This window comes from Pseudopipra pipra, chromosome 16, assembly GCF_036250125.1.
Source record: "Pseudopipra pipra isolate bDixPip1 chromosome 16, bDixPip1.hap1, whole genome shotgun sequence".
In the NCBI taxonomy this organism is placed as follows: domain Eukaryota; kingdom Metazoa; phylum Chordata; class Aves; order Passeriformes; family Pipridae; genus Pseudopipra; species Pseudopipra pipra.
Window position 1 is genome coordinate 14,009,725 of NC_087564.1, and position 11,478 is coordinate 14,021,202.

Sequence of the window (11,478 nt, forward strand, 5' to 3'; positions counted from 1 at the left end):
CTTCTTTGGGGTCCCGGAACCGGCTTTTTGGGCTCCGGCTTTTAAGGGTTCCTGACACCCTGGCCACAGCGTGTCCCCTCCGCGTGAACTGGCAGAAAAGGGTGTATTTTATGCAAAGATCACGTTACTGTGCCCCTACATATCTGCGCCCCCAAACCCCACCATCTCTGCAGGCAGGGACGGGCATGGGGGCAGAGGGCGGGATCAGGGACAGGGTCCGCAGCAAGCGAGGGGAAATGGAGAATCCCCAAGACTGAAAGAGAGGGAAACAGGCCGGGAGGAAGGGAAAGGGGAAGGAGAAGGGGAAGGGAAAGGGAAGGGGAGGGCGCGGGGCCCGGGCAGCCTTAAAGCGGGCGGGCGGCGCGGAGCAGCCGCACTGTCACAGGCGCTTGTGCCGCTTTAAGGCGGTGCCGGCGCTCCGGGCTCGGCCCAGCACCGGGAAGAGGAACTGGGCTTTGCACTGCCGGGTCGGGGCGAGCTCAGCGCCGGGCACCTCCGGGCACCGGCACCGGTACCGGTCCCCCCCCGCCGCCCGCTCCGCGCTCGCTGCCAGGGAGGGATGGGACGGGGAGGGGGAGGACGCGCTGGGCGCCAGGACGGGCCTTTGCATCCCCCCCGCACCCTCCCGCAGCCCCTCTGCTCCCCTTCGCATCCGCCCCTCCGCTCCTTGCTTCTGCTGCAAAGGGATGCGCTTGCCACGGCTGCCTGCTGGCGGGGTGCCTGCTTGAAATAAAGGCCCCTCTTTTAGCTGGAGAGTCCCCCATCTCCTTCCTCGAGCCCCTCATCCCCAGTCCTGAGACCCTTATCCCCTTCCCCAAGCACCCCATTCCCTGCCCTGATCCCCATCCACTGTCCTGAGCCCTCCATCCCTGAGCACCTGTTCCCTTTCTCGAGCCTCCCATCCTCTGCTCCAAGCCCCTCATCCCCTGCCCCAAGCCTCCCATCCCCTTCCTTGAGACCCCCATCCCCTGCCCTGAGCCCCTCGTCCCCTTCCCCAAGCCCCCTCCCATCTCCTTCCCGAAGCCCCTCATCCCCTTCCCCCAGCCCCCTCCACCATGATTTTGCTGAGCTGCTTCTTGCACCTGCGGCCCCGGCACTGCAGCCCCTTGGCAGGGCTGGGCAGGGGGCTCGGCCCCGCCGGGGGGTCCCGCAGGGCCCTGCGGGTGCTGGTGGACATGGATGGGGTGCTGGCCGACTTTGAGGGAGGCTTCCTCAAGAAGTTCAGGGCCAGGTACCCCGACAAGCCCTACATTGCCCTGGAGGACCGGAGGGGCTTCTGGGTGTCGGAGCAGTACGGGCGCCTGGGACCTGAGCTGAGTGTGAGTTGTGCATCCCCCGGCTCTGCGTGGGCTCTGGTTGGGGCTGGAGCTCGGCCCCGCGGGACCCCCTGACCCCCAGGTCGTGGGTGCAGTGCTGGGGAGGGCTGTGGGTGCTGGCCAGAGCTCCCACCAAAGCACAGGTACAGGTCTGCACACAGGAGAGCTTCCAGTGTTGCCTTTTTTCCCAGAAATCCAGTGTCTCTTTCATAGAAGCATGGGATGGTTTGGGTTGAAAGGGACCTTAAAGCTCATCTCGTTCCAACCCCCTGCTGTGGGCAGACACGCCTTCCACTAGACCAGGTTACTCAAGTGGTCTAGTGGTCTTTTTCCCTGCATTCATGGATGGAGATACATGCAAGGAAAGGAGATGTTTCAGAATATCTGTCTTAAAATACCTCGAATTGCATAGCTGGCTTTTTCTAGCTCTGATTTGGACACATGGATTGATACTGTTCCTAGATGGATTATTTAGCTCCTCAACAGCAAAGTGAGGGGTGGGATGCAGCACAAAAGTTGAGAGCAAATCATGCAATTAATGCTTCATGTAAGGGCTTACTTAAAATTAAAACAACCCCAGACCCTCCATGCCTGAAAATTACTGTATTCATTTTAATGATTAAAGCCTAAAAGCAGAAACTCTCTTTATGTTGTACTTTATCTTTTAACAATGGACTGATCATAGCAGAGAGTTGGTTTCTGCCTCTTCAAGTTTCTCATCTCATCCATGGATTGCAGTTGCACTGGTTGAAAGGTGTTACAGCAAATAAAAGTGCTCCTGTTTTTAGTAGGATGATGGCTACAAGGAAAGGAGCAGGAATAAGGTCCGGAGCTCTCCCATGGGCAAAGTCCTAAACATCTTGATGAGCTAAAGAAATAACATGTCCTCTCTGGGTGGGATTGGCGAAAGGGAAATGGAGAATGTCATTCATGCAGTAAAGCAGATGTTAAAAGTTTGGCAGGGGTAATGCATGATAATGAATTTTTCTTCCTTGATCTTAACTACGTTGGATGTGTTAAATGAAGTGAGCTCATCTTGTGTCTGCTGTGATCATGTAAAACCACTGAAACCTTGGGCTGAACAAGGAACAAAATTTCCACAGATTGACCTCAGAGCAGTCCTGGTTTCACCCATGGTTTCAGAACAAGGATGAAGAGAACAGGATCTGCTTTGTGGATGTGGGCACATGGGCCATTCCAGTCCCCCTCCTCAGAGAGAACCATTGACCTGATGTAGGGGACTAGAAAATAGAAGCTGAAGAGTCCAATGTGCTGCAGGCCCCAGCTCTGAAAGAGAGAACAGCTCAGCAATGCACTGAGCACACAGACCTGGTAGGATGGGAAGCCCTGGACAGGCGGGGAAATTCCTCATGGGGAGACATAAGAAGAAGGAATTTGAGGGTGTGTCCTTCTGACACTTGGTGGGATTCCCAGCCCAGGGGATTTTTCCATCTGCTGGGCCAGCATGATGGTTGTGCCACAGAGAGTTATCCTGTCTCTGGGAGCCGAATGGGTCTTTTCCTCAAGATGAGCTTAGTTCTTCCCTCCTCAAGCTTGATTGCAAAATGCTTTTTGACATAATTGGAAGCGGGATAACTGCGGAAGTCCTTGCTGAAAGAAAACACTTCAATGGAGTTTGAAGTGCTCTGCTGCATCAGGCTGTGTTTTTCAGGTGTCTCTTGTGCAACTGCAGTCAGTGTCTTAAAAATAGAACATCATTGCTCACTAATTTGAAGCAGAGCAACTCTAGTTTGAATATGTGCCTGACCCCATGGCAAACTTTTAGGGCAGCTGTTCTTGCCATGGAGCCAGGAGGCATTTCTGCTGGCTCTCTGCACAAATCAATGTGTTTCATTTTGGACAGCCATGAAGAAGGCTTTTATTCCCTCCTCTGATCCACCGATGTTTTCTGCTGCTTGGGCAAAAGGAAAGAGTGCAACAGAGTCTCTCCTTTTTAAATTGGGTGTCTGGTCTTGTCATGTTACTTGGGATTTTTTGAGAAATACAGGGTTTGATTCTGGCATGTCATGTTAAAAGCTCAATGCCCAAATATGTGATGGGTTGATGCATTTACCTTCCTGAGAGGAGGCGAGGTGTGCAGCCAGTGTCCTGGCACTGGCTAAAGCAGGATGGGACTCCTTAAGCGATCCTGTGTTTGCTCTGGGGTGTTGCTGCCCTGAGCTTTGTAGTTCCCAGTAAAGCCCCAGTTGCTCATGGTTGCCTGCTTTATTCCCCCAGTACAGGCATAGTAAAGGCAAAATGTGGTGGTTACTCACTAGATTCCCACTCATCAGGCAGGAGGGAACTGCCAAGTGCCAGATTGCAAGAAGGCTGGGATGGGCTTGAAGTTCCTTTTGTCCCTGTTCCTCTCCCTCAAATTTAGAAACAGAAGTGTTCAAAATGAAAATCAGTCCTTCAGGGCAGAGCTCCCTTCAAAACTTCTCCCAGCTGCATCTGCAGCTCCTCAACTGCATCACAACACCAGGAAAGGGCTGCTTCTGCTTCTTCCCAGCTCTCCTCCCCAAGGACCTGGTGTTTGTGCAAAATAATTGCTTTCCTTGGTGCCTGACAAGCTGTTACCTGTTTGAGGCAGTGCAGGGGATGCTGTTCTTTAGAGCTGTGCTGGATCCATAGCAGGCAGCCCCTGGACTCTGCCCTCATCCCAAGGTTTTGCTCCCTGTGGTCTCATCTCTGTTCTCCCTGTGCTATACCATTGCATCCTGGCTGCTGACCTGGATGTTAAGTGTTTCAAATCCTTGCCTGGAGATGCTCTATTTGCTTGGTAGACCTTGCCCAGGCATCCCTGAGGAAGAGCATCTGCATTCATCCTGACATGTGGTTCATCCTGTAATGTACTTGCTCCTGGGAGAGCAGCCCGGCTGCTATTTTAAGTGATCTCATGGAGACAAATAGGCCAGACAGCATCTGTGCCTGAGCAGCATCACATTACAGCAGGGCTACCAGGCCACGTCAGCTGGATCCTCGTGGGTCCATCCCTCTGGACCCACACCCAGGGTTTGGGTCAGATCTGGATAATCCCTTGTGTTTTGCCTTGAAGGAATGTGCTGCTCCCTCTCTATCCGGGGCTGCAGAGGCAAACACAAGTCTGTTGCAGAGCATCTCCAATCTAAATTGAATGGAATGGGTGCAGATTGGCAGGTGGGGACCAGAGGCATCCACAGAGGCAGGGGGAGTTAGCAGGAGGGGACTGGAGCTGGTGCTCCCACCTTTCTCACTGTCACCATCCTCTATCCTCGCAAAAGGTGAGGAAGACTTGCATGCCAGAAGAGTAGCAAGAAGCCCTGTGCAGTAACTGCTCTCTTTCCACTCACAGGAGAAAGCCATCAGCATCTGGGAATCCAAGAACTTCTTCATCGAGCTGGACCCGCTCCCTGGGGCTGTGGAAGCTGTGAAGGAAATGGCAAATTTGGCAGAGTGAGTAGGAACCTGCCCCGTGGTGTGGGGATGGACGGGGGAGTAGCTGTGGCTTTGCAGGCTCATCCACCTCCTGGCAGAAGAGCTGATACAACATCAGCATTAAAAATAAATTGACCCCAGCCACCAGGGATGGGAGGAGAGAGAGGGCTTTGATTCCTGGAGCAGTCACCAAGAACATCAGCCATGTACAGCCCCTTCCCGTCAGCTCTGCTCCTGTGCTGTGGGTGTGGGTGAGATCCTATGAGATGGGGGATTAAATCACCCTGGTTTGGTCTGTGTGTGGTGGGGGGTCACCTTCGGGGTCCTGCCTGCTCTGGCACAGAGTGACACTCTGCCCCTGTTTTTCTCCTTGTGGCAGCACCGACGTGTTCATCTGCACAAGCCCCATCAAGAAGTACCGCTACTGCCCTTACGAGAAGGTGAGCAGGTCCAAATCTCAGCTCCCCCTCCTGTCCAGGCTGCCCAGCAAAGCCAGCTGACCCCTATATGCCTCCAGCTGTAAAATGGCAACAACATTTCCCTGTGCCATCAGTTTTGTCCCTAAGCATCTTCACAGAGCAGCAGCTCCGCCATCAGCCGAGCTCTGCCATTTGCACACACTGAGGTTCTTGGTCTTAGGATTTCATCTCGACATCAAAAGCTGCTGGGCTTTAAAAGAACTTATGCTCCAGCAGCATCCAAATCTATCCCACTAAAGAACGTATTAAGAGAGAGATCATCCCTGTATAGAGCCCAGGGCTGCTTCCACTCCACCAAGCAGCCCCTGCCCCATCCATCAGCCTTCCCTGAGCTCACCTCCTGCCTCTTGCCTTCCAGTATGCCTGGGTGGAGAAGCACTTTGGACCTGAGTTTCTTGAGCAGATCGTTCTGACGCGGGATAAGACAGTGGTTTCTGCTGACCTGCTTATAGATGACAGACCTGATATAACAGGTAAGAGGTGAGGGCTGAGGGAGTGCCTGGATGCAGCCAGTGATGGGTGTTGGTCCCTCCATGCTTGATTAGGCTCTTATCAGGGTTTTGTATCTTCAGGCTCTTCACGTTGGAGCAAAGTCAACCTCAGTGTCTCGCAGGGGAGTTGTCCAGAGCACTGACCTCTCTCCTTGCTTTGCAGGGGCCGAGCTGAACCCCACCTGGGAGCACGTGCTCTTCACTGCCTGCCACAACAAGCACCTGCAGCTGAAGCCCCCCAGCCGCCGGCTGCACTCCTGGTCCGATGACTGGAAGGCCATTCTGGACAGCAAACGCCTCCCACCCGGCCAGGCCACCTAAACACCGGCCTCCCACGGCCACCTGGGGCTGCAGCCACCCCCTCGTGTCCCTGTGGAGTCCTGCTGAAGGCTGAAAGCACGGATGGACAGACAGACAGACACTGTCCCTGCTGTGGAGAAGAAGAGGAGGGTGAGCTGAAGCGCCACAGCCACCTGGACCTGGAAAACAGACCCCAGCCCAGCTGTGCCACAAGAGACCGCAGCAGGATTGGCCCTGTGGACCTGACAGCCTGGCCAGGGGGCATTTCCCACTGGTTTCTGGGGTCTTTGTGCTGCATCTGCACCCCCCACGAGGCCAGCCTGGCATTTCTGATGGACAAGGTCCCCCTCAGCGTGTCACTGCCCTTGTCTGGTGCACTGCAGGGCACAGACCAGCTCTCTACCCTCCCCTCTGCGTTACAGTCGGGGATCATGTGGGTGATTTGTTTTGTCCACAGGCTTTCATCACAAGGGGCTGCCTCGGGGGTGTTTCCCCTCCCAGTGCCTGGATCTGCAGAGAGGGGTGGCTGGAAGGGCTGGGGGAGCAGGTGGATGCTGCCCAGGCTCCCTGCACTGGCTCAGCTGGGCTGTTTCTTGCAGCTGATGCAATGGGATGGCTAAGTGCTTCCCTGCTGGAAGAGTCCCTGCAGGGGGATATGGGGACAGTACCATTCCTTCCATGGATCAGGCTGTGCAGAGAGAGCCCTTGAGGCACTGTTACACCTGAGATGTAGCCATCCTCCAGCTGGTGGAAGGGATCCCCACTTGTCCTCATCCCCAAGGAGCTGCCACAGCTTCAGAGCTGGGGCTTTAGAGTTGATTTGGGATGAAGAGTGGGGCTCTTCTCCCAGCTGCTCATCGCCCATGAATCACTCAGAGCATTTCTGGGGCAGCAAACATCCCAAAACCTTCAGTGTGGAGCTGCCTGGGAAGATGCCACTGGGGGGGAAGCTGGGCTGGTGGGGGAGCTACAGCATAGCTGAGAAGGGGGTGAAGCAGAGGCCTCATGAGTGTCCAGAGGACAGCTTTGGGGTTGTGATTGTGGAGGATTGTCACAACCACTTCCATGGATGCTGTTTGCAGTTCTCACATGCTGCAAGGGAAGATGTTTGGGTAGATGTTGCTGTTAAAGGCTGGGGAGCTGGTTTCAGCTGGGGTAGAGTTAATTTTCTTGGCAGAAAACAGCCCCATAGCAGCTGCTGTGAAGAAATTTAACTCTATGCCAGCCAAAACCAGCACAGGAGCCCATCAGTGGTGCCCAGCAGGCTGTGTCACAGGGTCAGTTTGTTCTGCAGCTCCACCACTGTCCTGGCTCTGTATGTCCGGGGCCAGAGCATGTGCCAGCCGCCACTGCCGGGTGACTGTGCTGGGCCTGATGAGCTCTGGGAACAGCCAACACTGCTGGGAAGCTAGAGGTGAGCACCAAAAAGGGAGTGTTTGGACCAAGGGACAGCTCCAAGAGGGATGCTTTTGGCATAGCTGTGCCCACATCTTCTTCCTTCCCTGTCTGGCTCGTTCCTGCCTCTCTGAGCCCACAGCAGTCTGGCCTTGAACTGCAGCAACCTGTCTGGCACCAGAAAGCAGCCACTGCTGCTGCTCCTCTGCCCAGCCCAAGAGAAAGGACATCCCAGCAGCTGGGAGAGCCTGGCATCCCCTCCCTGCCTACGGCACTGCCACAGGGCAGCCACGACCTGGCTGTCCCAAGTGGGAGCTGGCACTGGACTGCCCCAGGCAAAGCCCCAGGGATGCACCAAGTGCATCCCTGCTGACCCCACAGAGGCCATCAGCCCTCAGTGCTGTGTCTCCACGCTGTCTGGGATCCCACCATGTGCTCCTGGCCCAAGGACTTGCTGGCTGCAGGGGTAAAATTCCCCCCGGGACACAAAGCCCCATGGGCAGAGGTGGTAGCCACGACTTGGCTGGGATTAGCCACCCTGTGCTCCTTGCTCACACCTTTGGCTTGGCTCTCCCCTCTCCTCTTGGCTCTCCCCAAAAGGACATGAGCTTAAAGCTACATAACCAACAAATAACCCAATTCAGCAGTGGCAGCCAGACCTCCCCATCTGGGATCTGGAGAGGTTCTGGAAGTGGTGCTTTGGAACCTGTGCCTTCCCCAGCTGCTGCAGCAACAGGGACAGAGCCTACATTGACTTGAGGCTTTCTGAAAGCAGTTCTTGGGGGGGGGAGTGCACAAAGTTGACATGGTTGGCCCAAGGTAATGGGAGTTACATACCACAAGCAACATTTTTTTTCCTTTTTTTTTTTTTTTTTTCACTGTTTAAACCACTGTGTGCTTCTCTGGGTGGTGAGTTTGCTTTGGGGAGGTATACTTGGGATGTGCAGCCACCTGAAATGCAGCTCCCTGGCCAAGAGCTGCCTTGGATGCAGGGTTTGCAGGCTGGGAGCTGGGACAATGTGGGAGCACCATGGGCAGCCCCCACAGCTGCTGAGCATCACAAACCCTTTGGCTCCACCAGACCCCCACTGGCTGTCGGCCCCTCTCTGCAGCCGGGGTGGCTTCATGGGATCCAACCTGTTTTTTTCCCAATGGTACAATGTAAACACGAACTGCCCAAGCTCTCTAGAGCCTTCTCACTGCCCATCCTCGAGCCAAAACAAGCTGGCACATCATTACAGCAGCTGCTCAAACCTGTCTTCTTCCCCCAAGACAGGGGCGGACCCAAGGGATGTGGCTCTCTAGGGCCAGCGGGTCTTTTCCCTGTGCTGGGATATGATGCCAGAGACACCACACGGGTTCACACCAAATACACTTGAAAGGAGAGCTGGAGTTGTTTGTGCTTGAGGCTCTGACTCGATGCACAGAGATCCTGAGCAGGTAACTGGCCTGTTTGCTCCCACCACACTCGGGACCAGGAGGTGACTCTCCCTCACCGACGGATCAGCCTGTTCATCATTCAAGCCCAAATGTGTCCAGCTGGGATACACAGAGCTCTTATTTTTGAATGTACATCTATAGACCTGAGGCAAATGAGGAGCATTGCAATAAACACTGGCATTGATTGTCATCCAGCTGCCTAGAAATGGAGTTTGGGTTTGCAGTTTCCAAGGCATAGATCTATAAGGGAATGAGGGGGTCACCTCCAGGCTTGGGAATGTCCTCCTTGTCTAAAAAACCTGGAACCAGCCCTGCTGCCCTGGCAGTGCCAGCACCCCATTAGACACAGTCCCTGTGGGCAGAAATAAAGCTGAGGGGTGGTTTTGGGAAGAGATCATCTTCTTAAAGGTCTTTTATAATAAATAAAGCCATGAAGTGTGTCTGCTGTTGGGCCACAGAGCAGAAGCTATTAAAGGGGCTGGCTCTCCCTGGGGTTTTGTGCCTTGTTGATCACTGCTGGCTGCTCCACATCCACACACAGAGGCTGTGAGGTGTCTGTGGGCTTCCCTTGCCCACCGTGGGACCATGACACAAGGATCCCTGTGTTTGACCAGCACCTGCATGCTGTGAGCAATGCCATAGCCCAGCTGGACACAGGGGACCAAAGGCAAGGAGGAAGGACTTTAGGATCATACTAGCAGGGCTGGGAAAATCATAGGATCATGGTCAGTGCCACAGCTCATGCCTGAGATGTGTGTTTCTGGGCCTGAAATCTGCTTGGCTGTGACTGGACAGCCTGAGGCCTGGCTCTGCTCCCCATGGCACCAGGTTCAGGAATGTCCCATGAGTAGTGAGACAGCGGGGAGGATTGGATATTGGCAGCAGGGTGTGTGGTCCTTGCACTGGTGTGACTCCAGGTCATGACACAAGGTGTTAGCAGGATCACATCCATGAGCTGGAGGTACAGTCCTGCTGAAGCCAGGACACCAAGGGTTTCCCAGCCTTCAAGGGACAAGGTGATTTGGCTGCCAGCTTGGGCAGCACGGCCTGCACTGGGTGTACATCTCCCCAGGGTGCTGCTGTGGGGGCCATAAAGCTGCCCCAGGGCTGGTTTGGGTAACAACCACCTCTTTGCCCTTCCAGCTGCTTCCTGGGGCTTCCTGGTACCAAGTGTTGGACCCCAGTTGCTTCTCCATCCCTACTACCTTCACCCTGTACTGGAGGCCCTGGAGGGGACACTGTCCTTTCCTGGCACAGGGACGAAGGCAGCGGGTTTGACACCAGCTCTGCTCTGAACTGAGGCTGCTGAGGGGGGGCACTGGGGCCAGGATTACATGTTTCCCAGTAAAAGATGGAGCAAGGTGGAGGACCGCAGCATGATGGAACATCACGAACTGTGGTTTGCAGATGTGTCCATTCCTCCACGTTCTCCTTAGTGCCTTTTTGTCCCTTGAAAAGCCTCAGGTTGTAGATATCACGTATCTTCCGGGTGACAAGCACAGTTTCCAAGGCAGGGAGGGGCGGAGAGAGGGGGAACGAGGTGGTGGTGACCTGGCCCTGAGCACAGAGCATCACTCCAGGCCAGTGCCAGTGGGAGCCTTCCCACCCTTCCTATGGGCAGGAGCTGCTGGACAAAGGTGCAAGCATCCACCTCCCTTAGGGGATTCACCCTGAGAGCATCCCACTTTGTCCCAGTCCTAGCTGGACTAAGCTTGCAGGGTCTGGCAGGGCAGGGGCAAGCGATGCTCACACCTGGATCTCTTGGAAGAAGTTGCCACGAGGGTGTTCATGAGCTCTTCCTCATGTTGGCTGATGCCCAAATAACTCCGAGTGGTGTGAAATCCCGGTGGAGAGGGAGAGTAAGGAATGCAGGGCCAGCTGGGGCCAGCCCTGACGCAAGGACAGCGGGTGGTGTGGGACAAAGCCAGGGCAGGGGACGGAGGGAGGATGAGTCACCCAAATACGCAGGAGGGGAAGGAGTGAAGGCAGCGATGGCTCAGCTGGCGGCAGCTGGATGGGGCTTTGGTCCTGCCACCATGCCCAATTTTGGGAGAGGAGTGTGATGGTACCCCAGGGCCACTGCTGGAGTCAAAGTTTGGAGCCCTTTGGTGCCCACACAGTGTGGGCAGGACATCCATGTCGATGGAGTAGGAATATCCACTAGAGGGGACTGTGGGATCACTTGTAGGAGCACACTGCTGCCAGCCTGTGCAAAGCAGGATGTGGCCAGTCCTCCTCCTAGTCCTCAGCCTTCCCAGTTATTCCAATGCCCTCTGCATCCCTCCCGCTGGGCACTGCAGGCCAGGGGGTCACAGCTTACTGGGACCAACTGGAGCACAGTGGGGTACCAAGAGGCAGCTGCAGGCACTGGGAAAATCATAGGATCATGGAAGGGTTTGGGTTGGAAGGGACCTTAAAGACCATCTAGTTCCAACAAGGGTACCTTCCACTGGACCAGGTTGCTCAGAGCCCCATCCAGCCTGGCTTTGAACACTTCCAGGGATGAAGGATTGTGAAATGTGGGAGTGGGGAAATGTGGGAATTGGGAAATGTGCTGGGCTGGCCCCTGCCAGCTGCTGAGCCCCCTCCTGGACACTCATTTGCTTCCTCCCCAGTGCGATGGGGCAGAGAATGAGATGG

General features: G+C 55.2%; 1 protein-coding gene across 1 annotated transcript; it reads left to right on the forward strand.

The window, feature by feature from the left end:
* The first annotated feature begins 386 nt into the window (after positions 1-386).
* Positions 387-9,028, forward strand: NT5M (5',3'-nucleotidase, mitochondrial). Its single transcript, XM_064673289.1, has 5 exons — positions 387-1,319; positions 4,651-4,751; positions 5,113-5,173; positions 5,571-5,685; positions 5,867-9,028. Exons 1-5 carry the CDS (start codon positions 1,056-1,058, stop codon positions 6,022-6,024), a joined length of 699 nt encoding a protein of 232 aa, XP_064529359.1. The 5' UTR covers positions 387-1,055; the 3' UTR covers positions 6,025-9,028.
* The last annotated feature ends 2,450 nt before the right edge of the window (positions 9,029-11,478 follow it).